The sequence below is a fragment of the Phoca vitulina genome, unplaced genomic scaffold, assembly GCF_004348235.1.
Source record: "Phoca vitulina isolate PV1807 unplaced genomic scaffold, GSC_HSeal_1.0 scaffold35, whole genome shotgun sequence".
Classification (NCBI taxonomy): Eukaryota; Metazoa; Chordata; class Mammalia; order Carnivora; family Phocidae; genus Phoca; species Phoca vitulina.
In genome coordinates, this window is record NW_022589738.1 from 3,133,354 (window position 1) to 3,159,614 (window position 26,261).

Genomic DNA, 26,261 nt, shown 5'->3' on the forward strand with positions numbered 1-26,261 from the left:
AAATCAATAGGTCCTCCAGAGCTCTTCTCAAAAGAAAACCTAATCCAAACAAATTCACATTTAGTGCCAGTAGCTCTAAGCATGATATGTGTAAGAAAGATAAGATATAACAGAGGGGCCACATGCTTAGCTTCAGACATTACCATAAACATGGAGAGAAAAAAATAAAAATAGAGAAAATTGGAAGGCTTTAAGATTAAGAAATAAACTATCAAAGCATATTTAAGGCTTAACAAACTGTAAGATGTTCCCTCCATAATCTAACCCTTACATTTTTGATTCCTAACACTTTATTTTCACCACTAATGATTAGACACTATGGGCAAATTTGTGGTCAAGGAACCACCTTCCCAACAGTTGAGTTCTGCTCAGGTCTGCACTAACGGAACCTTCAGATCTGCTGTCTTTCCATGCCCAAATATTTGTGACACTTCCAAAAATACTGTGTGCTTTTATTTTTACAAAACATTTCTGTGCAAAGGAGTATGACTTAAAAAATGACCAGTGAATGTTAGAGTAGACCATATAAGACAGAGAAGCAGAGAAAAACTTAATCCTTTAAAAACATTGATCAAATTCCTTGTCTTTCTCAGCACTTCATAATGTGGGAAAAGATTTCCAACTACAATGGCAATGTTATTATTTTCCCTAGGGACCTGAGGATTAACAGACAGGTCAAGGGTTTAGGGACGCTGTTTAGGGATCTATTTAACAATCATGCTACTGGTAATTCTGTTCGAGTAGGAGAGAGATGTTTAGCACTACGCAGTAGCATGCATAGCAGGTATGATTACAGGGTAACTGTAACCATGCTACCCTTCGGTGTGGCGTCACGGGGTTTTTATCATACTGTATCAGCTAATCAGGTAATACCCAAACTTTCCCTTCTCACACCTCATTTTCTTTCTTACCTCCTGTCTGGACCACCCACATTTCTGTACTTCAATCTGTAGTTGTGCAATGTGGTCATCCTGTAAAAGAGGAAGTTTGAAATATGTGATAGCTCCCATGCATGCCAATTCAGAACCCTTGTCCCCGTCAAGGTAGCAAACTGCTAAGAAACGTGTGGAGCACTTCAGTGCCCTGTACTAACTTCTACAGTCTGTACTTACAGAAGTTATTTTCATTTTATGTTTGTCACATATTTGCCTCTTGATTATGTTCAAATATATTTGTTAGTTCTCAATCTTTATACTGGTTTAAGGGTAGATAGTTGTTTTCCTCCCTTTTAAGACAGGACTCTAAGGCAGTCGTTTCACAAGCCTCCTTGTTTACAAGTATGTAAGTTTGTAAAAAGTACATAGTAGAAAGAGCTGGGGAAAAAAAAACCATAATGTCTTTTTAAGATCTGTCACTTGCTCCCTTTGTTCCTTATTAAATTTGGGGAAGTTTAAGGACCTAAATTTTCAGAGAAATCCAAGTTAGATCACATTCTCCCTTTCTCCAGAAGACATCTCTTTGGGGGGTGTCAAATCACATAAAACCAGGGTTTAAGAGTAACTTTCTTTTGTTTTAAACAGTCTTAAATATATATGTATATATAGCTTTTGTGTGCTGACCCAGCACTAATGATCTCCAGTAGCATATAGAATTAGAAGTTAGGAGATGTGAGTTCTAATCCCATTTTTGCCACTAAATAGAAGAACTTGGATAAGTCGTTGACTTCTTTAGGCATTGGGTTGCTTTGCTGTAACCTCAGCAGGTGAGACAAAGGAAATCTGCATGACTTTGGTCTGTACAATACATTCTGTGTCCTTGGTGTGTACTGCAGGTCACCTCTGCCAGAGAATACTAGGTCTTTTTAAAAATTAATTAACTGTTGTATTTTTTATGTATTATTGAAGTGTGGTTGAACTAGGTCTTTTTTTAATCCACAATAATATCATTTCTTCCCTGGAGAGGACAGTTCAGTGTTGACTCTCAGCTGAGAAAACTGTTTCCACCACATACATGTATATCCTGTCTTTCTAGCCATTTTATTAACATGGAAACCAGCAGTCATGATTTAACTTGTTGCCTAGATTGCAGCCCATCTGTTCTCAACAACAGAAGCTGAGTAAATACACGCTGATGATTTCCACTGTCCGTCCTGTAGGAGCATTCGCCTTACCCCATTTACCCCATTGCATGGTATTTCCCTGATGGTGCAGAGCCACAGAACCATAGCAGTCGTGCTGCCGATTTGATAATGGCGGATGGTGCTCTTTACTTTGAGAGTGTGTAATTCCCCTCAGGGGGATCACATGTTTATTAATGTGTCACAAGTTACTTGCTTCCTGTTAGCTCTTCTCAGTAAATAGGACTATAGTGTTCATTGGATGCTGCTTTATTTTTAGCTTTTTAAATCACCTCCTGATGAACGGAAACAGTAAACAAGTATTAAAACATTGAAAGTAATTTGGAAATAGTGTTATCCTGGGGAGTCTGGAATTCCAGACATTACCAGACAGTTGTAAATCAGCAGTCACCTCACAGAGCTGAGGAATAAAAGTCAAGAAAGTAAGAATACCAAGGTGTGCTCCTCTGGATCCCCTTTCTGGAAAATAGGGGTCAGTCGCATTTATAGAAGAGGAGAAGGGGGCAGCTGGGGTGAGGAGTCTGTATTTTTCATCAAGGTTACTCACTCTTCTCGAGCCCACTCAGATATCCCAGATGAAAAACAGAAGGATTTATCTGGATGTTTATGCTTGACACTAAACACCAAAGAACTGAAGGCATCATCATGGTCATGTTGTCTATCTCATCCGCCTTCTGAACATATCTGGGTGGCTGGACTGGAAAATGGAAATTTAAAGAAAAGAGGGAGAGAGGATGTAGTACTGATGATAAGATCTAACACTTCCTGAGTGCTCCCCAGAAGACTGGCCCTGCCCTAAGCTCTTCCCATGTTTTAACATGCTTGACTCCCAAACCGACCTCTGAGGTCTTTATTATGATTTTCTCCTTATATGCATGATGAAATGGAAACCTAAGAACTCAAGTAACTTTCCCTAATTTTCCAAAGTAATCAGTGATTGAGCTGGAATTTGAACCTCTTATGGTTGGGTTTTGGAGATCTTGCTCTTAACCCTGTCTGTATAAAACATGTCTGGCATTTGGTAAAAGAAGGTATACGAAAACAAACAACAGCAATCAATAGTTTGGGGAGAAAGAAAACCTAAGACTCATGAGTTTAAAAGATTAATATGGAATGTTCAAATTTAGAATTCACTGATTGAATTCTTAGAAAAGTCTGTTCTTTAAGAATTCTAATGTGTACAAATATCAGGATTATTCTAAAACGTGCATATTTTCTTACTACATATTGGAATGTGTCCTAGGATAGTTAATTGCTTTAACTTAGGTAATTATTTTTTCTGAAAATATTATCTTAAAATGAGCCTGTGAAGAGCATGCTCTAGTCTGTGCTGGAGTAAAATTAATAAATAATGCATGAGCAATATTTCTGGCAAACCCAAAGAGGCTATTTTTTCTACTTGGGTGTGAAGCCCAAGCTAAAATTTAGCACACTTTCTTTTCTCTCAAAGCTGTTTCTTTTTCCGTATTTTCCATGCTGAGAGATTGACTCTACTTTTCATATACTCATCTGAGAGAATCTTTTCATCATCTTGGATACCTCTCTTTCCTTAGCTCCTTCCTGTCATAGTGATTCTGTATCTTAAATATAATTTGAACATGATTCCTCCTTTTGTCTCAATGGTCATTGCCTTTGGAGCTGCCATTTTTCTCCTGAATGAATGATGTTGCTTTCTTATTGTCTCACTGCACTTAGTCCTCTTTTCTCTCCAATCCATTTTAATCACTGTGATCTGAAAAATCTTTCCAAAATCCAAATGTCTTCACTTCCCAGCCTAAAGTCCACATTCTGCTGTGGCTTACATGCTGCTCCTTCAGGCTTCTGAACAGCTGTCCAGCCTCAGTTCCTGCTGTTCCTTTTTAACTAATCCAGCCACACCAAATTATTTGCATTTCCTCCAACCACATCAAGTTGTTGCATGTCTTCAAGCCTTTGTGCATACTGTTCCCTGATATAGCCTTTGTTAAAATTGCCATATTCGGGCGCCTGGGTGGCTCAGTCGGTTAAGCATCTGCCTTCGGCTCAGGTCATGTTCCAGGGTCCTGGGATCGAGCCCCACATCGGGCTCCCTACTCCGCGGGGAGTCTGCTTCTCCCTCCCCCACTCCCCCTGCTTGTGTTCCCTCTCTTGCTGTCTCCCTCTCTGTCAAATAAATAAATAAAAAATCTTTAAAAAAATAAATAAAAAATAAAATTGTCATATTCTTACTCGTTCCTTAAGACAACCAGGTATCACAAATTTTGAAGTCTTGTTTCTTTCTTTGACGCTACTGTGGTAGCACACAGTAGCTCTTTGTAGTGCTTATCGCATTGAAATTCAGCTATTGTGCATCACTTCTGCATTGTGAGGAGCTGAGAGCAGAGAATATGTTTTATCATTCTAACAAAATCTCTGAACGCATTCTTTCAGGACCTTTTTACTGATTGACTTTGTTTAAAGGTGAAGGGTTTTACCTCTGAAGTATTTTATTTTATTTTATTTTATTTTATTTATTTCATTTTTAAAGGGGGGGGAGAGAGAGACAGGAGGGGGAGGGGCAGAGGGAGAGAAAGATAGAATCTTAAGCAAGTTCCACGCCCAGTGTGGAGCCCAACGAGGGCCTCGATCTCACGACCCTGAGATCAGGACCTGAGCTGAAATCAAGAGTCAGACACTCAACCAACTGAGCCACCTGAGCGCCCCCCACCTATAAAGTATTTTAGATCTGCTTGTAGCCTATTATATGAAGGTAGAGACATCACATTAAATAAGTCTACATAATAGTTTCGTGGCAATTTTCTTTGTTACCCAATATAAAGCTGAACAAATAACTATAAAGGAAAACTCTACTTTTCTCCCCTATTCTTAGTACTTCTGATACCAGGTATGTGGGGTTTTTTTCCCGCACCAAGCAGTTTTGCAACACCAGCTGGATATGCTACAGTTCAAATCTATTCTGACACTATCTACTTAAAGATAACATCACACCCCACAGATTAAGGACACAATCCCACAAGCAATTGCAAGTCCAGATTGTCACCTGTGCTTCTGACAGACTGACTATAAATCAGAGGTTCTCACAACCCCCTCCTTGGATTCAGTCATTTGCTAGAATGGCTCACAAAACTCGGGAAAACAGTTTACTTACTATTGTTGGATATTTCAAAGGATAGAAATAATCGGTCAGATGGAAGAGATGTGTGGGGCAAAGGGTAGAGGAAGAGGCCCAGAACTTCCTTGCCATCTCTAGGCATGCCACCCTCCCAGCACCTCCATGTGTTCATCAACCCAAACTCATCAAATCTTTTCTTTCTAGGGTTTTTAATAGAGCCTAACCTGAAATTCCTGCCCCCTTGTCTGAAGGTCAGTGGGTAGAGTTAAAAATTCCAACCTTCTGCACACTTGGTCTTTCTGGTAACCATCCCCATTCTGAGGCTTTCTAGGGGCTTCACCCCAAAGCATCTCTTTAACATAAACTCAAGGGTAATTAAAAGTGGCTCCTTTTGAATAACAAAAGACACTCCTATCACTCAGGGAGTTCTAAGAGTTTCAGGAAATCTGTGCCAGGAACCAAGACCAATTATATTTTTTATTATACCATAACCAACCTAACTATTTTCTGGCAATTCTCGTCATGTCATATAGGCATTTCTTTTTTTTTAAGCAAGAATTTAAATCAAGGAGCTGCTTAAATGTCAAGTGTCTTGGCTGAATAAGGAGGAGGGCTTGGGGGCTGTGATCTCTGTACACCAGTGTGGAGTGAGAAGAGCCAACATTACTGAGCACCAGTGACAGGCCAAACAGATTTTAATTCAGTATCACATTTAATATGCAGACACGTGTTGTCCTACTCCCCACCTAAGGTTCCAAGGGATTAAATGAGTTGCCTAAAGTTACAGAAATAGTAAGCAGTAAGACTCAAATCCAGGACTTTGATGGCCAAGTATACAAATGAGGCATTGGGCACTTACCAAGTAAGACATTCTGTACAAAACCTTGAATTTGATGTTTTATACTTCTCTTCATTCTCACTGCCTACATCACCATGCCTGACCCATAGCAGTGTTCATTGAATGTCCAGAGACAGAAATAGCAAACAGAAATAGTGCAGTTTACAAGAAAACTTCCTTTGGTCCAACTCTTTCAAAGAGATCTCTGAACATGATTTCTATTCTCATGTATTTCAAGTTATAAACCTGATTTAGGAACCAACAAGTTGTAGAATGAAACACTGATTTAATGAACTGATTCTGTAGAATCTATCAGGGTGGGGTTGTCCTTACATAATACATCAGAATATTTCTCTCGTCTGACAACCTGGACTCCAGGTCTCAACCCAAATGCGTTTCAGTCTGTAAAGATAGTGAGCTTGCCATATTTTTATCCAAGACTATTTTCTTCCCATATTCATCGATAAGCTCTCCACTTATCAAGACAACCAGTACTGTAAGAATTGAGCAGCCTTATCTTCTCCTTCCATTATGCTTAATAGATCATTTACTTTTTCTACTTCTTTGTTGAGTTTGCCAAGTTTAGCATAAACCCTAGGTTGACTTCCTGCCTGACCTAAATCTTCCTGTATTTTTTCTGCTTTTCTAGATACAGAAATCCCTATTGAGTATATTTTCAAACCACACTTGTATATAATACAAAACTTTTTTCTAGCAAATAGAAAATATACAAATGGTTTGACAGAACTAAGCATTGTTTAGCTGAGTGACAAGAGAGAGCCCTGTGGACTAAGCCGTGATACCATAACATTAATTAATCAGTCGAGTTTTTTGCTTTACTCCCTCCCTCTCCTCCTCGTCTCTCTCTCTCTCTTTGTCTTTCTCTCCCTCTGTGTCTCTGTGTCTGTCCATTGTAGTGAAGTAAACATACTACCTGGCGGCATTCACTTTTTGTTCACACCAGACCACCTATTTATTCTGCTTCATTACAGAAATTCCACTTACTGTATGAAAGTATCCATTTCGCTGACAGTGGGTGAAAATGACACTGGACTCTGCTACAATTCCAAAATGAAATACTTTGACAAAGCTGAACTTAGCAAAAGCAAGGAAATTTCATGCCGTGACATTGAAGATTTTTTACTACCAACCAGAGAACCTGAAATCCTATGGTATAAGGTATGTACTGTGAATGATTTTGTTCCTTATAAATAGACTAATGTGTATCTTATTCTTGGACAATTTGGATAAAAAAGTTATCCAAAGTGGGTATGATGAACTTCAGCTCTGCCCTCCTAAAATACTACAGCAGGTTGTGCTGGTTAGTATAAGTTTTCAAACCAATAGCTTTGATAAATGCTAGTCAGTATTTGTATCGGTGATCCATTGCAATAAGCTGTTGTATTTATGTTCATAGCTAGTTTATACAGTTTGTTCAAGTGCATTATAATCTGTGTTGATAATTCCAGGAACTAAAATACATTAAGTATTCATTTCAGAGCTCTTCATATAAACACTCCTAATGTTTCCAAACAAGGAAAGGATTGATTTACTTCTATGAAAAAAATGTTACAATAGCTTTATTGAAATGTTCTGTTTAATGGAAGTATCTTTGTGTATATTCCAAACCTTTTTATATAAAAGCATATATATTTTTAAAAACCTGCTGAAAATTCATAATATTATAAAAATAGTGCTAGATAAACTTTTTTCAAAAATCAAAAGAAACTTTAGACTTAAGGAGAATAATCCAACCCTTGTCCTTCCTATCACATAATTGACTTTCTCCAAATTTTAAGATGAGAATGTACCCTTCAGCTTATTTATACCATCAAAGAAACTTTTTGTTATTGAGTGTAATCAAGAAAAAACAATATAGGTGATAGAATATTTTTCTGGAGTATTATATCCGGGATTTAAAGAGTACTAGTATAAAATTTGCTTTGTTCAACTCCCTGGAAATAGGAATGTAGGAAGCATGACCTCTTAGTAACTAGATCCACCAATACCAGTATGTCATGACTTCAAAACTTATGAGAAATTAAACAAGAAACAAATCTTTAAATATTTTCCTACTTTTCCATTGAATTTCTATCTTAGACACCGTCAAACAGCCCTCAAATATTAGCCTCACTGAGCTTTGTTTCTGCACAGATGAGGTTTATTTTTTCCCCTTTTTTACTTGTGTGAGTATTTCTCACCCTGATTCTCAGTGGTTTGCCTGCTTTCCACAAGCAGATTCTTAGCAAGCCCTGATTATTGCCTCAAAGGGAGAGGGATTAGGGGAGTTTGACCCAAAGTTCTCTAAGAACAGATGTTTTCTAGTAGTAATGTGTATTTATTTGTATTTAATGTGTATTTATAAGTAATATACTCACTTCTTCTACACATGCACACATGCACACACAATATTTAAAATGGGTAGCCTCACATTGCTCCTTTAGTCATATTTCCATCATCACCCCAATCATTGTGACCTTTAGCTATAAAGACTTTCACTAGTAGGAGGGAGGAGCAAGATGGCAGAGGAGTAGGAGACCTAAATTTCGTCTGGTCCCAGGAATTCAGCGAGATAGGGATCAAACCATTCTAAACACCTACAAACTCAACAGGACATCGAAGAAAAGAATAGCAACAACTCTCTGAACAGAAAAGCGACCACTTTCTGGAAGGTAGGTCGTGCGGAGAAGTGAATCCGAGGCGATATTCGGGAGGATAGACGGCAGGGGAGGGGGCCTCCGTCAGCCGCTTCTGGCAAGTGATAGAGCAGCAGAGCACAAAATTGGAACTTTTAGAAGTCGGCTCCGCTGAGGGACGTCGCTCCAGTGGCTAAGCAAGGGGTGGAACAGTGTTGTATTTATGTTCATAGCTAGTTTATACAGTTGATCTCAGTTATACAGTGTGGTCTCGGGACCCTCGGGGTCACAGAAAGCCCGGGGGTGCCTGAGTGCGGCAGAGCTCCCAGGTATCGGAGCGGGGAAGCCGGCTGCAGAGACGGAGCCCAGGCGCGGGCTCTCAGCTCGGGGTTGCCATAAACCGTGATCCGCGGCACAGTCGGGCCACTGCTCCTCCAGCAGGGACCCAACAAGCGGCAGATCTGGGGAGACTCCCCTTCTTCCCCCGGGAGGAGCAGCACGGGAGAGCTCACTGTAGGAATCTGCTGGGTTTGGAGACTCCACACGGGGTCGGGTGCCAGAGATAGAAATGCTCGGTCACAGGCCGGGTGAGCGCAGAGTGTGGCCGGAGACCGGGGAGACGGGAGTGACTGACTGCTTTTCTCTGGGGGCTCGCTGAGGAGCGGGGCCCCGAGTTCTCGACTCCTCTGGGGCAGAGATTGGGAGGCCGCCATTTTCACTCTCCGCCTCCAAAGCTGTACGGAAAGCTTGCAGGGAACAAAAGCTCCCGAGAGCAAACCCGAGCAGATTACTTAGCCCGGACCGGCAAGGGCGGGGCAATTCCGCCTCCGGCAGAGACATTTGGGAACCACGGCAACAGGCCCCTCCCCCAGAAGATCAGCGAGAACAGCCAGCCAAGACCAAGTTTACCGATTAATGAGAACGGCAGAACAACAGTGCTAGGGGAATACTGCACATAGAATTCATGGCTTTTTCCCCCTGATTCTTTAGTCTTTCAAAGTTAATTTTTTTAATTTTCTTTTTTTTCTTTTTGAATTTTTCTTTTTCCCTTTTTCAACCAACATCTTATCAATCCCTTTTTTTTAAAAAGATTTTATTTATTTATTTGGCAGAGAAAAACACAGAGAGGGAACACAAGCAGGGGGAATAGAAGAGGGAGAAGCAGGCTTCCCGCTGAGCAGGTAGCCCGATGTAGGGCTTGATCCCAGGACCCTGGGATCATGACCTGAGCCGAAGGCAGACACAAGGACTGAGCCATCCAGTTGCCCCTATCAATCCCTTTTTAAAAATCTTCTTTATTTTTCATTTTTAGAGTCATATTCTATCCCTTCAGAGTAGTTAACCTTATTTTTGGTATATATATAAGTTGTTCTCTCTTTAAAATTTTGGGATACAGTTTCTTCTAACAGACCAAAATATACCCTAAATTTCTGGTGTATGGCTTTGTTCTAGTATCCTGCCTGATCACATTCTCTCCCTTTTTTTTTTTAATTTCTCTTCTTTCTTTTTTCAACCAACTTCTTATCTTATCAATTCCTTTTATAAAATCTTTTATAATTATCATCTTTAAAGTCATATTCCATCCCTTCATCCATCCCTTCATCATATTTACCCTTATTTTTATACATATATAAGCTTTTCTTTCTTTAAAATTTTGGGAGGCAGTTTCTTCTAACAGACCAAAATACGCCCAAAATCTAATGTGTGGCACTGATCTATTCATCAGCCTGATCATATTTGATCATATTCTTTTTTTTTTTAACTTTTTCTTTTCCTTTTTTTTTTTTTTTCTTTTTTCTTTCTTTCCCTTTCTTTGCCCCTGGTTTCAGGTCTCTTCTCATTTGTTTAGCGTATATTTTTCTGGGGTCGTTCTTACCCTGTTACCATTTTGTTCTCTCATTCATCTGTTCTCCTCTGGACAAAATGACAAGACGGAAAAAAATCACCTCAAGAAAAGAAAAAGAGGCAGTACCGACTGCCAGGGACCTAATCAATATGGATATTAGTAAGATGTCGGAACTAGAGTTCAGAATGACGATTATAAAGATACTAGCTGGACTTGAAAAAAGCATGGAAGATAGTAGAGAAACCCTTTCTGGAGAAATAAAAGAACTAAAATCTAACTTAGTCAAAATCAAAAAGGCTATTAATGAGGTACAATTAAAAATGGAGGCTCTAACTGCTAGGATAAATGAGGCAGAAGAGAGAAGTAGTGATATAGAAGACCAAATGATGAAAAATAAAGAAGCTGAGAAAAAGAGAGATAAACAACTACTGGATCACAAGGGCAGAATTCAAGAGATAAGTGATACCATAAGATGAAACAATATTAGAATAATTGGGATCCCAGAAGAAGAAGAAAGAGAGAGGGGGGCAGAGGGTATATTGGAGCAAATTATAGCAGAGAACTTCCCTAATTTGGGGAAGGAAACAGGCATCAAAATCCAGGAGGCACAGAGAACCGCCCTCAAAATCAATACAAATAGGTCAACACCCCGACATCTAATAGTAAAACTTACGAGTCTCAGAGACAAGGAAAAAATCCTGAAAGCAGCTCGGGACAAGAGATCTGTAACCTACAATCGTGGAAACATTAGATTGGCAACAGACCTATCCACAGAGATGTGGCAGGCCAGAAAGGACTGGCATGATATATTCAGAGCACTAAATGAGAAAAAATATGCAGCCAAGAATACTATATCCAGCTAGGCTGTCACTGAAAATAGAAGGAGAGATAAAAAGCTTCCAGGACAAACAAAAACTAAAGGAATTTGCAAACACAAAACCAGCCCTATAAGAAGTATTGAAAGGGGTCCTCTAAGAAAAGAGAGAGCCTAAAAGTAACATAGACCAGAAAGGAACACAGACAATATACAGTAACAGTCACCTTAAAGGCAATACTATGGCACTAAATTCATATCTTTCAATAGTTACCCTGAATGTAAATGGGCTAAATGCCCCAATCAAAAGACACAGGCTATCAGATTGGATTAAAAAACAAGACCCATTGATATGCTGCCTGCAAGAGACTCATTTTAGACCCAAAGACACCTCCAGGTTGAAAGTCAGGGGGTGGAAAACCATTTACCATGCTAATGGACACCGAAAGAAAGCTGGGGTGGCAATCCTTATATCAGACAAATTAGATTTTAAGCCAAAGACTATAATAAGAGATGAGGAAGGACATTATATCATACTTAAAGGGTCTATCCAACAAGAAGATCTAACAATTGTAAATATCTATGCCCCTAACGTGGGAGCAGCCAATTATATAAGCCAATTAATAACAAAAGCAAAGAAACACATTGACAACAATAAAATAGTAGGGGACTTTAACACCCCCCTCACTGAAAGGACAGATCATCTAAGCAAAAGATCAACAAGGAAATAAAGACTTTAAATGACACACTGGACCAAATGGACTTCACAGATATATTTAGAACATTCCATCCCAAAGCAACAGAAAACACATTCTTCTCTAGTGCCCATGGAACATTCTCCAGAATAGATCACATCCTAGGTCACAAATCAGGTCTCAAATGGTATCAGATGATTGGGATCATTCCCTGCCTATTTTCAGACCACAATGCTTTGAAACTAGAACTCAAACACAAGAGGAAAGTCGGCAAGAACTCAAATAAATGGAGGCTAAAGAGCATCCTACTAAAGAATGAATGGGTCAACCAGGAAATTAAAGAAGAATTTAAAAAATCCATGGAAACAAATGAAAATGAAAACACAACTGTTCAAAATCATTGGGATGCAGCAAAGGTGGTCTAAAAGGAAAGTATATAGCAATACAAGCCTTTCTCAAGAAGCAAGAAAGGTCTCAAATACACAGCCTAACCCTACACCCAAAGGAGCTGGAGAAAGAACAGCAAATAAAGCCTAAACCCAGCAGGAGAAGAGAAATAATAAAGATCAGAGCAGAAATCAATGAAATAGAAACCAAAAGAACAGTAGAACAGATCAACGAAACTAGGAGCTAGTTCTTCAAAAGAATTAATAAGATTGATAAACCCCTGGCCAGACTTATCAAAAAGAAAAGAGAAAGGACCCAAATAAATAAAATCATGAATGAAAGAGGAGAGATCACAACCAACACCAAAGAAATACAAACAATTATAAGAACATATTATGAGCAACTCTATGCCAAATTAGATAATCTGGAAGCAATGGATGCATTCCTAGAGATGTATCAACTACCAAAACTGAACCAGGAAGAAATAGAAAACCTGAACAGACCTATAACCACTAAGGAAATTGAAGCAGTAATAAAAAATCTCCCAACAAACAACAGCCCAGGGCCAGATCGCTTCCCAGGGGAATTCTACCAAACATGTAAAGAAGAACTAATACCTATTCCTCTGAAACTGTTCCAAAAAATAGAAATGGAAGGAAAACTTCCCAACTCGTTTTGTGAGGCCACCATTGCCTTGATCCCCAAACCAGACCAAGACCCCATCAAAAAGGGGAACTACAGACCAATATCCCTGATGAACATGGATGCAAAAATTCTCACCAAAATACTAGCCAATAGGATCCAGCAGTACATTAAAAGGATTATTCACCACGACCAAGTGGGATTTATTCCTGGGCTGCAAGGTTGGTTCAACATCTGCAAATCACTCAATGTGATACAATACATTAATAAAAGAAGCAACAAGAACCATTTGATCCTCTCAATAGTTGCAGAAAAAGCATTTGACAAAGTACAGCATCCTTTCTTGGTCAAAACGCTTCAGAATATAGGGATAGAGGGTACATACCTCAATATCATAAAAGCCATCTATGAAAAACCCACAGCAAATATCATTCTCAATAGGGAAAAACTGAGAGCTTTCCCCCTAAGGTCAGGAACATGGCAGGGATGTCCACTATCACCACTGCTAGTCAACATAGTACTGTAAGTCCTAGCCACAGCAATCAGACAACAAAAAGAAATAAAAAGCATCCGAATCGGCAAAGAAGGAGTCAAACTCTCGCTCTTTGCAGATGATATGATGCTTTATGTGGAAAACCCAAAAGACTCCACCCCAAAACTCCTAGAACTCATACAGGAATTCAGTAAAGTGGCAGGATGTAAAATCAACGCACAGAAATCGGTGGCATTCCTATACACCAACAACAAGACAGAAGAAAGACAAATTAAGGAGTTGATCCCATTTACAATTGCACCCAAAACCATAAGATACCTAGGAATAAATCTAACCAAAGAGGCAAAGAATCTGTACTCAGAAAAGTATAAAATAAATACTCATGAAAGAAATTGAGGAAGACACAAAGAAATGGAAAAACATTCCATGCTCATGGATTGGAAGAACAAATATTGTGAAGGTGTCAATGCTACCTAGAGCAATCTACACATTCAATGCAATCCCTATCAAAATATCATCAACTTTTTTTGAAGAAATGGAACCAATAATCCAAAAATTTGTATGGAACCAGAAAAGACCCCGAATAGCCAGAGTAATGTTGAAAAAGAAAAGCAAAGCTGGTGGCATCACAATTCCGGACTTCAAGCTCTATTACAAAGCTGTAATCATCAAGACAGTATGGTACTGGCACAAAAACAGACACATAGATCAATGCAACAGAATAGAGAACCTAGAAATGGACCCTCAACTCTATGGTCAACTCATCTTCGACAAAGCAGGAAAGAATGTCCAATGGAAAAATGACAGTCTCTTCAACAAATGGTGTTGGGAAAATTGGACAGCCACATGCAGAAGAATGAAACTGGACCATTTCCTTACACCACACACAAAAATAGACTCAAAATGGTTGAAAGACCTAAATGTGAGACAGGGGTCCATCAGAATCCTGAAGGAGAACACAGGCAGCAACCTCTTCGACCTCAGCCACAGCAACTTCTTCTAGAAACATCACCAAAGGCAAGGGAAGCAAGGGCAAAAATGACCTATTGGGACTTCATCAAGATGAAAAGCTTTTGTACAGCAAAAGAAACAGTCAACACAACCAAAGACAACCGACAGAATGGGAGAAGATATTTTCAAATGACATATCAGATAAAGGGCTAGTATCCAAAATCTATAAAGAACTTGTCAAACTCAACACCCAAAGAACAAATGATCCAATTAAGAAATGGGCAGAAGACATGAACAGACATTTCTACAAAGAAGACATCCAAATGGCCAACAGACACATGAAAAAGTGCTCACCATCGCTGGGCATCAGGGAACTCCAAATCAAAACCTCAATGAGATGCCACCTCACACCAGTCAGAATGGCTAAAATTAACAAGTCAGGAAACAACAGATGTTGGTGAGGATGTGGAGAACCCTCTTACACTGTTTGTGGGAATGCAAGCTGGTGCAGCCACTCTGGAAAACAGTATGGAGGTTCCTCAAAAAGTTGAAAATAGAGCTACCATATGACCCAGCAATTGCACTACTGGGTATTTACCCCAAAGATACAAATGTAGTGATCTGAAGGGGTACATGCACCCCGATGTTGATAACAGCAATATCCACAGTAGCCAAACTATGGAAAGAGCCAAGATGGCCATAAACAGATGAATGGATAAAGAAGATGTGGTATACACACACACACACACACACACACACACACACACACACACACAGGAATATTATGCAGCCATCAAAAGGAATGAAATCTTGGGCGCCTGGGTGGCTCAGTCGTTAAGCGTCTGCCTTCGGCTCAGGTCATGATCCCAGGGTCCTTGGATCGAGTCCCATATCGGGCTCCCTGCTACGCGGGAAGCCTGCTTCTCCCTCTCCTACTCCGCCTGCTTGTGTTCCTGCTCTCACTATGTCTCTCTCTGTCAAATAAATAAATAAAATCTTAAAAAAAAAAAAAAAAAAGGAATGAAATCTTGCCATTTGCAATAATGTGGGTGGAACTGGAGTGTATTATGCTGAGCGAAATAAGTCAATCAGAGAAAGACATGTATCATATGACCTCACTGATATGAAGAATTCTTAATCTCAGGAAACAATCTGAGGGTTGCTTGAGTGGTGGGGGTTGGGAGAGATGGGGTGACTGGGTGATAGACATTGGGGAGGGTATGTGCTATGGTGAGCGCTGTGAATTGTGTAAGACTGTTGAGTCACAGACCTGTACCTCTGAAACAAATAATATATGTTAAAAAAAAAAAAAAAGAAGAAGATAGTAGGAAGGGAAAAATGAAGGGGGGGAAATCGGAGGGTGAGACGAACCATGAGAGACTGTGGACTCTGAAAAACAAACTGGGGGTTCTAGAGGGGAGGGGGGTGGGGGGATGGGTTAGCCTGGTGATGGGTATTAAAGCGGGAACTTATTGAATGGAGTACTGGGTGTTATATGCAAACAATGAATCATGGAACACTACATCAAAAACTAATGATGTAATGTATGGTGATTAACATAACATAATAAAATTTAAAAAAAGAAAAGACTATCTCTAATAGAGTGATGGGAGGAGATGCAGTATGTATGGAACTTGAAAGTCTTGCAACAATCCAAATTATTTTTCCATAATCAAGATAGTATATATTCAGTGTTCAGTATATTACTTTTGCAATTATGACAGTTTATGCAACTAATATGAGGATATGAGATGTATTTTTTGGTCTGAAATAACTGGATACCTGTCTCCCATGTATATGAAGGCATTGAACCACATAATCAAAATAATAGTCTGGAAAAATTTGATTTGGCAAAATATTTTTAGAAATAATACTACCTCTGAACAGTGTCAAAGGCCTTAAAGCTATTTTGTCCTCATCGCATTGATTTCAAATCTGGCTAAAGGAAATAGACTTCTGTTTTGGCAGAAAGCCAGAACCAATGAGCCAACATCATTATAATCCATAGCTTAATTTAGAGGCCATAGTTTGATAGGCCCAAAATTTGATAGACCCATCAACAATGAAAATCGGTATTTCTGGTCCTGTAAAGACCTTGTATATAAATGTTGGCCATTTCTTTCACAAATTGTAGAACATACATGCTATAAAGAGAGAATTTTTTTCTAAATGTAGTATTAAAAGATTTAAAATATTGAAATAGAAGCATTTTCTGCTACAGAATTAATTTTCTACTTTACACTAAAATAATATATTTTATGCTATCAGTATCAAGTATCAAGATAGCTAATTTCACAGTCATCAAATGTGCAGTATTTGCTTCTAAAAATGATGTTAGGAGTAATCTTAACAAGTGTCCCTTTTCTTGTATCTTCTAAATCAATATATATCTGATTTAGAGACACTAATCTTAGAAGTGAATAAACTGACTTTTGCTAGGGGTGCCTGGGTGGCTCAGTTGGTTAAGCACCTGACTCTTGATTTTGGCTCGGGTCATGATCTCTCAGTCCTGAAATTGAGCCCAGTGCAGAGCCTCATGTGAAGCCTCCTTAGGATTCTCTCTCCCACCTCCCTTTGCCCCTCCCCCACACATGCACCTGCACTCTCTCTCTCTCTCTCTCTCTAAGAAAAAAAAAAGTGACTCTTGCAAAAAAAAAACTCTTTTCAAATTGAGGTACCTGATTTCCAGGAGATGTGGAGAAGGTATGAAAATTTTTAGAATTAATCCCAAACTCTTTAGCCCTTTAAAAGATAACTTTACAAGCTTTTGGGTTAGTTATTTAAAATATTTTTCTCTGTTTCTCAGTTATTATACTTACTACAGAAATTCTGTGTTTTTCATGCAGGAATGTAGGACAAAAACATGGAGGCCAAGTATTGTATTCAAAAGAGATACACTGCTTATAAGAGAAGTCAGAGAAGATGACATTGGAAATTACACCTGTGAATTAAAATATGGAGGCTTTGTTGTGAGAAGAACTACTGAATTAACTGTTACAGGTAATCATAGTCTTCAATATTTCATTTGCAAGTAAAGAAACTACCATTTCACGTTTACTTTTTGTGCTGCATATTGAGTTTTTCAAATCTATGCAATGAAATAAGTACTTAACCAAATGCTGAGTGGATTCCTATAAGGTTAAATTTATTCTTCCTTGCTTTTAAATCATCTTGTGCTGAAATGCATTTGAAAGGTCAAAGAAAATATGCTTAGGAAATTATAAAAATGTTAGCTTTTGAAAGTACTTGAAATAGTGAGTTTACATTTTCAGAAAATTATGCTTATAGTTTATACTGGTATCATTTTTGGAAACATTTTCTAAGGTGTTGAAATAGAATATTTGAAATCTACCTCTGTCTTCCTGTCTTGCTCCAAATTAGAAAAATTACTATTTTATTGATTTTTCACTCTATAAATCTTATATATATGTTCTCATGAACTTGAAAATAACATAATTGCAGGGGCAATAATTGAATAATTGCATGAGATGCAGTGAATGGTGTCATTCCTGTCTCTGGTTGCTAAGGTAGAAGGGCATGAGAACATGATTCAGAACTCTTTCTATAATCGTGAATCTACAGCTCACTAATCACATGACCTTATTGGAATCACCACAACCTTCGCAATATCAGTTTCTTCATGTATAAAATGGCATTGATAAAATTTGCCTTGTATAGTTCATAGGAGTTTTGCAAGGATCTAATGAGGTAACGTAAGCTGAATGAGATCAGTTTGTGTAATACAGAATTATATCCAAATGTACATTTTGGCCATTTTATGTCATGTAACATATTGTTTTCATACCTTTTTTTACTTTATAATTTGCATCTCTAAAAGTGGTTCTAAGGGGAAAAAGGTGGGGGAGAAACAAGAGCAGTATTAGGGAGTTAGAGACATTGTTCTCATCTTACTGAGATTCTTCTTGGTGACTTTTTGCACAATCATATTTATGAAATATATACAAATAAGTTGAAAAGGATATCATATACTTTAAAGAGATTTTCATTTGTTCATTGGTTTACTTAATATAATTTTCCTGTATATGAGAAGTGTTTTGTGGCAGTCACCTTCATCTTATAATAATTGTCTTTTCTTTCAAACTTTGAAATTATGATATATTTAGATTTAAAAACTACAATTCAATTTCAAGAAATCCATTTGATGAATAGTAATTATTCTGACCTAAAGAAAATTTGGTTAAATAAATAAGGTACTCTTTGGTAATGCCTTTGATAAATATTAGACCCAGTAAATAATTGCCACTTGCAATATATATTTAAATAGTAAACACACATTCAGTCTTGCATTATGTACATATGGTATGCATGTGTGTGATTTTTAAGTAGTTTGGTTTTCAGTTTTGCTGTGTTTGATAGGTCTCTGTGTAGAAAATTACATTTAAAACTTTATCACTTTACCTCCCTGTCTTTTTCATGGAACAGTGAAAAATATAATTGTTTATACTTGGGTCTTCTTTACAATAAGTATTGAGGTTTTATTATTTATTTTTTGCTTTCAATCTATATTGAAGTAGATTTTCCAAGAGTAGGTTTAGAGACAAAGGAATTTAAAAATATACTGAAAAAAATCTATTCCATAAAGAATATAGAATATACTCCTAGTCTTTATTCTTTGGAGTATAGAGCTAATCCTTGGTAAGCACATTTCTTCCCTTTCTAGAAACATTAGAATACTAAACCACTATCTAGTAAGAGGTGATGCAAAAAATCTCACAGAGACTAGAAATTGGGTCCCAAATGGTGAAATGACTTAAATGAGGCTATTTTGTATAACCAATAATAGAATTATTTTCTTTTAAATGCTACCCAGGGCAACTATATTTTCCTAACTTCATTTCTCCCAAAATATCTCCTTTTCTTCACTTGAAAAGAAGGAATAATTATTCTTTATTATTTAAGAGGAAGTAGGTGAAAGTTTTCATTCAACTGATTATCCCGAATACCTCTAATTTAAGCGGCCTTACCTGTGACATTGATTTGGGCATATAAGTTATAAAGCCAAGTTTTGTATATATATGAAATTTTGGGTGAATGGGAGAGATCCATGACTAATAATTTGAAATGGTATGTATTAGAATACATTTTAGGTATTAATAAGTCTATTGGGAAGACCTCTTTTTTCGTAACCTTGCTTTAGTGTGACTCTAAATTTGGCCTGTGGCCAATTTAAACGACTCTTAGAACCCAAATTATATCTTACGAAAGCCGCAAAGGTGGGAAGTTCTCTGGATGATAATTAACCATGTTTGGTATCTTGATTTTCTGCATATCATGATCATATTGTATTTGATGTAAATATTATGGAAGGTATGATATCATTTCATTTTAGTGGATCTGCATTAGCCGATGATAAACATTTTGAGGTGTGTTAGAGCGTGTTTCTTTAAAGAATTCCATATGTGAAGAGAAAAGGAAATTTCTAGATAAATAAAGTGGCTAAATGTGCAGGCAATATTGTGAGCTTTTATGGGAGATCCTTCACTTATTAAAAGTGTGTCTATTTAAGTGAAGTAGTGGTTCAGGAAAACAGATCACGGTGCGCCTGGGTGGCTCAGTTGGTTAAGTGTCTGACTTCCGGCTCAGGTCATCCTAGAGTCCTGGGATCCCTGCTAGGCGGGGAGTCTGCTTATCCCTCTCCCTCTGCCTCTCTCTTTCTCTCTCTGTCTCCCTCCCTCTCTTTCTGAAATAAATAAAATCTTTTTAAAAATTAAACAAATAAAAGGAAAACAGATCACAGTGAAAAAATAATAAACCTGCTCATCACTGTTGGTATACTTTCAACTTCTTTTTTTTTTTTAATTAAAAAAAAATGTTTTGGGGCGCCTGGGTGGCTCAGTTGGTTAAGCGACTGCCTTCGGCTCAGGTCATGATCCTGGAGTCCCGGGATCGAGTCCCACATCGGGCTCCCTGCTCAGCGGGGAGTCTGCTTCTCCCTCTGCCCTCTTCCCTCTCGTGCTCTCTGTCTCTCATTCTCTCTCTCTCAAATAAATAAATAAAATCTTTAAAAAAAAAAAAAAAATGTTTTGGCATCATCTGTAGCCTCCACCCTCTTCTCTAAGCCTCAGCCGCACTGAAGGTTTTACTGTGCTCCAAATATCCTCCCTCTGGGCCCTTACTCCTGGGGTGTTCCTTTGGAATGCTTTTCCTTGCACATTGTCACAAGGCTGATTCTTACTCTTCCTTCAAGGCACAGCTAAAATGTTCCCTTTGTTTGGAGGCATGTAGTTCTTCATGCCTTCGTAGCACTTTTAGAATCCCGTTTGCGGCACCTACCATATTGCATTGTCGCCATTGACACTCCTGTCCTTCCACGAGAATGTGAGCTGCTTACAGTCAAAGGAATGTCTTCTTTTTTTTTTTTTTTTTTTTTTTGACTGACACAAAACATTTATTAGTTTCTAACAAAAAGGCATATAAGGTAGGGCTATCAGAAAAGCTAATAGAGAAATTAAAATTTATCTTAAGGTAGACTTCTTCACAGACAAATAAGTGGTTAAATGTATAAATCCTATATATGTCACACTATTTTTTTCCCCTTTTTGGTCATGGACTATTCCAGGAAAATTTAATTATACAACTTTTGAGGAGTTCTAACAGTGTCCACCCTAAAATGTTAAGTGAAATTGCTCTTAGAAAAATACTGGTTTGATGAGAAGACAGATATTAGTGTATTTTGGAGAAACTTGGTTAGTTTCTGACTAGACTTCATTTCAGCACAATCATTACTCAGAGGGCAATCACTTTTTTTTTTTTTTTTTGAGAAAGGGCAAACTAAATTTTAAATTAGCATCAGAATTCTACCCATAATTACCCGATCAATATCAGAATAGATGCCATTAACTGTGCAAAGATTAACAGAATTTCAGTTACAAAATTTGGAGGAAAAAAAATCTTAATAATGTACAAAAATATTGACATATTTAAGCTAGAATTAGCTCTAGAATGTTTTATTTTTACTTTAAAAGGATGGACAACTAGAGATCAGCAGAAATGCTGTTAAAACTGCTATTTGCTTAAAGTTGTTTATATTAATGAAAAAAAGATTAATAGTCTCCAAGTTAAATTTCACAAAATGAAATCACTGCCTTCTGATTTAACTTTCAGGGGTAAGATGGCAAAACCCAAGCATCAGACTCTCTTTGTCTGTCCATAAACACATATAAAAGTCAGCATCAATACAAATGATAATATAAGGAAATAAACACATGGTTATGTCTCAGGTCCCACAACAAAAGATATTATGATATTTAACTCTCCTACAGTAAAGTCCCATTTTTTCCCCTGGAATAGCAGATTAATAGAAATGTGAAATCCCTAAATTTCAGGCAATTTAGCAATTGATTTTGATTTTGATACCAGATACTATGATGTGAAAAGCTATAAAACCCAAATGTTTTCCATGTCATTTAGCAAAGAAAGGAGGAGGGAGAACCCTCTACCAAACTTCACTGGCTACTCCATCCCAGGCCCAGTTTCTGATCACTCACTCAGTTCCAACACTTCCAAATGGTCAACCTGCCCCACCGAGCTGCACCCCAACTCTTAACTCCTTTCGCATCAAGAGCCTAGTTTCCTTTCTGTCAACTGATTCCTAATTTTCCAGGAAACTCTGATTTTTCTGATTTCACATTGATCATAAACCATTTTAAATTGAAGAAAATGCTATAATGGTTAAAATAATTAAAGTGGAGATGAAAACTAGATTACTTTAGTGTTATGGAAGATGCATTTCAAGTGCTCTGCAAATACATGGGAAAGTGGCAAGAAAACTCATCCTGCCTGGGTTCCTAACTACTCGATATAGTACCATCTTGCTTTGATTACTGGTTAGGACAAGAAGGGAAGCAAAGGCTGTAAAACATGCATTTTTGGGAAACAGAATGGCACTTGACGATTTCTTGGGAGTTCACCAAAGCATTTTAATATCCGTAAGGATTGTCAAACTTAGTACATCACAATTATTAAGAAAGCAAAGAAAGAAAGCAAAGCAGGGGCTCCTGCTTATCACCGAGTTTGGCAGAAACACATTTGTATAGTCCTCCCTTGTAATCACACAGTCCTTTATAGATGATGAGTGTGACCATTATGAAGTCTATGACAGAAAACAGAGCTTCATAATCCAGCTTTACTAGATTATAAAACACTCCTTCTCCCCATGCATTACTTTGTATATCTCTGAAACATCTGAAAAATACTTTTCTGTGACTTACTAGGCTGTAGGGAACTTTTAGATACATTACAATTATCTCTAGAAGAATTTGGCATCTTTCTCCCATTAACTGAATGTTTCAACTGGATCTTAAAAGACGGCTGCCAATTTTCAGTTTTTTGAGCCTCTCTGAGATTTTGAATGCTCTGTATCAGTCTGTTGTTTGAAGTTCCTATCTTTGGAATTCTTCCTCTGTTCATTTAACAATTTGTCTGGAGGCGAAGATGTAGGACGTAAATGATACTCATCCGGGGATCCTTTTTGTCGGTTTGGCTTCTTTTGTTCTTTATCCACTTCTTTCTGAAGCTGTAACGCTAATAACCTATCCTGTTCTTCTTGTTCATGTCTCTCAATAAGTAAGTGTTTCAAATCTATCAGTTTTGGGATAAAGTTGACTTCTGTTTCCTCTTGATCTGAGGAAGCTTCGGGGAACATTTTCCTTTTTTTTGCAGAAACGCGTGGATCCCTGACTGCTTCAGACGAAGATTCCAGGTTTTTTCTTTTGGAAATATGTTTACGGATCGATAGACAAGACTCTTCATTTTCTGTTTCCACTGTATTACTTCCAAATTTCTGTGTCATACCTGATACAGTGCACCCACTCTCTGTTTTGCCATAAGGCTTAACTGCAGCTTCCCGAGAGCAGGGAACTCTGCCTTCAGGTCCCTCATGGTTTAGGACACTTAACTCTTTATCATCATTCGTTGGTCTCACTTTGACTTCTCCTTCGAGGCACCATTCTCCACGATTGGCACATAACTGAGGCATCGGTGACTCTGAAGACTTTTCACCTTGTTCTTGAATTTCCACGCGTATTTGCCGAGAAAGTGTTGGCATATCTTCCTCAATTTCTGTATCTTGCCATGTAGGGCTCTTTACAACGCTACTGTCAGTTTCCTTAGACGTGGCGTCCTTCCTCCTTTCTTGTACAATTTCAAACTGTGATGCTGACTCAAACTGAGATTTAGGTGACAAATACTTATGAATATCTCCAGTGTTTGTTCGTTCGTTCTTACTTTTCTTTTGAGACTTGGTTGTGACTGTAGCAGATTTTCTGGAATTCAAGGGAGAAGCGAAGACACTTCCATCCCAGAAACTGTTAATATTAATGCTTAGCTTCCTTGCTAGTTCTTCATCACTTTTCAGTTGTTCTTCCATCTCTCTTCGCCTTTTTTCTGCCTGTCGTTTTTCCTCCTCTTCCTCCTCTGCTAATAATCTCTGTATGTATTCTTCACTGGCTTTGTTTTCTTCTTCCTCACTGGCTCGTCGCTCTGCCTCCACCTTGCTTATCTCCTCCTCATATTCTCTTCTCAGTTCCCCGGGTCTACTTAATACGCGAACTGGCTGACAGTCATCAACGATTTCCTCTGATTCCTGCCCAGAAATTCTAAGCTCGCATTCCTTTGGATAGTGTTTTTGGATTAATTCCCACAGTTCCATGTTGACAAGAGAATTTCTTCGGGCATGGTATCGGGCCCACGAAGAGATCCGGCGGCGACAGAAGGGACAGCATAAATTCGCCTTCTCGACAGTCGATTGGAAGCATGGGTTACAGAGCGTGTGGTTACAAGGCAGCGTTACGGGCTCGATTAGGATTTCCAGACAGATGAGGCACTGGCATTCCGACAAGGAGGGGATGGCGGTTTGGGGTGCAGCCATTTTAATATGCTAAAAAGGCATACTCAACGTCAGTACCGGCTGAGGGTCCTCCCTTAGCTCCCGGCAGCCAAGCCCGAGGCCGCCCAGGCCGGAAGCTCCGTGGCCTCAGCTCTGACGAGAACGCTGTTTCCGCCCGGAAGCCGAGCTGCGCAGGAGCAGGCCTTCCGGTTTACCGTCGTTGTGGCGGCAGCACGCGAGCCCCCACATTCCAGCCTTCGTGCACCTGGACCCGTTTCCCGGCGCTCTGAGCCCACAGTCCCCTTTCTTCAGTCAGCCAAAAATACCTCATCTTAGTGGTGCTTAGCAACCCGACAAGGGCTAGTGACGTCACAATTGCCCACCCAAACGGCCAGGAATGTCTTCTTTTTTTTTTTTTTTTTTTAAAGGAAGCACTTTTTTTTTTTTTTTAGATTTTAATTTATTTAACAGAGAGAGAGAGCACAAGTAGGCAGAGCAGCAGACAGAGGGAGAGGGAGAAGCAGGCTCTCCGCCGAGCAGGGAGCCCGATGCGGGGCTCGATCCCAGTACCCCGGGATCATGACCTGAGCCGAAGGCAGCCGCTTAACCGACTGAGCCACCCAGGCGCCCCAGGAATGTCTTCTTTTTAATAAGCATTTTATTTGACGCCACTTTTACATTTACAGAAAACTTATAAAGACAGTAGAGAGAGATCCCATATACCCCACATCCAGTTTTCCCTGTTATTAACACCTAACATTAGTATGGCACATTTATTACCATTAATGAATCAGTATCAATAAATTATCAACTACAGTCCGTATTTTATTCAGATTTCCTTAGTTTTATGCCTAATAGTCCTTTTTTTGTTCTAGGATCCCATCCAGGATAGCGCATTACGTTTAACTGTCATGTCTCTTTAGGCTCCTTTTGGCTGTGACTGTTTCTGACTTCTCGCATTTTTGATGATCTTGACAATTTCAAGGAGTACTGGCCATGTATTTTGTAGAATGTCCTTCAACTGTGATTTATTGGATATTTTTCTCCTGATTGGACTTAAGTTATATGTTTTTGGAGGATCACAGAGGAATTAAGGAGCGCACTTGTCATGATGAGCACAGGGTGATCTATGAAACTGTTGAATTACTACATTGTACACCTGAAACTGATATAATGCTGTATGTTAACTAACTGGAATTAAAACAAAACCTTTAAAATTTTTTGAGAAGTCATCATGTTACAGATAAATTTATCTGACATTTATTCATTACTTTTATGCATAGTATTCTGTTATATGAATATCTCACAATTTATTGATAGACATTTGGGGTTTTCATTTTTTGTTAATGTAAGTAATATTGCCATTAATCATCTTGTAAGCATAAACACACACACACACACACATTTTTCATTGTGCATAATAGTTGGCATTATGTAGGACTTTTACCTAGGAGTGGATTTGCTTATTCAGAGTATGTGTATTTTTAAATTTACTAGATATTGTTTGGGCTGCTTTGGGTAATGGGCCTACCCCAACTAAATGAAATGAGGGAAGGAGGGGAGTAGTACTCCAGAGAGAAGTTGAGGTGACAGAAAAAGATGAAAAATGTTCAAGGAATATAAAGAATATAAACAGGAGATGTCCACTACTTCTAAACAGTATGATTTCTTAAAAATTGTAAAATGTGGTTTGATATTCATAAAATTCTGTTGTGGGTAGTATAACAATTTTCTTCACTTCAGTACTGCTAAAAATTTAAAATGAGTCGGACCATTTGAAAAGCCATTTAATTTCTAGGGCTAAATCATAGAATGAAGTAATGGTAAGAAAACAGATTGTGAAAATGTTAGATCAAGAAAAAAAAATTACCAATAAAATGCAGGAGTCAGCAAAAACAGTGAAGAAGTGAAGAAAAGAAAACTGACTTGAAAAAAGCAAAAAGA

At 38.4% G+C, this 26,261-nt stretch overlaps 2 protein-coding genes across 2 annotated transcripts in view; one reads left to right on the forward strand and one right to left on the reverse strand.

Moving 5' to 3' along the window:
- IL1RAPL1 (interleukin 1 receptor accessory protein like 1) overlaps positions 1–26,261 on the forward strand; it is a 1,353,569-nt gene that overhangs the window by 797,301 nt on the left and 530,007 nt on the right. Inside the window, exons 4-5 of the mRNA XM_032426508.1 lie at positions 6,999–7,185; positions 17,317–17,470. Coding sequence (XP_032282399.1) covers positions 6,999–7,185; positions 17,317–17,470 — 341 coding nt within the window. The remainder of the gene's footprint in view (positions 1–6,998; positions 7,186–17,316; positions 17,471–26,261) is intronic.
- On the reverse strand, positions 20,492–24,742 carry LOC116646044 (E3 ubiquitin-protein ligase RNF168-like). Its single transcript, XM_032426509.1, is given in 2 exon segments — positions 20,492–22,813; positions 22,815–24,742. Coding segments are annotated over 2 exon segments (1,707 nt in total). The 5' UTR covers positions 24,360–24,742; the 3' UTR covers positions 20,492–22,651.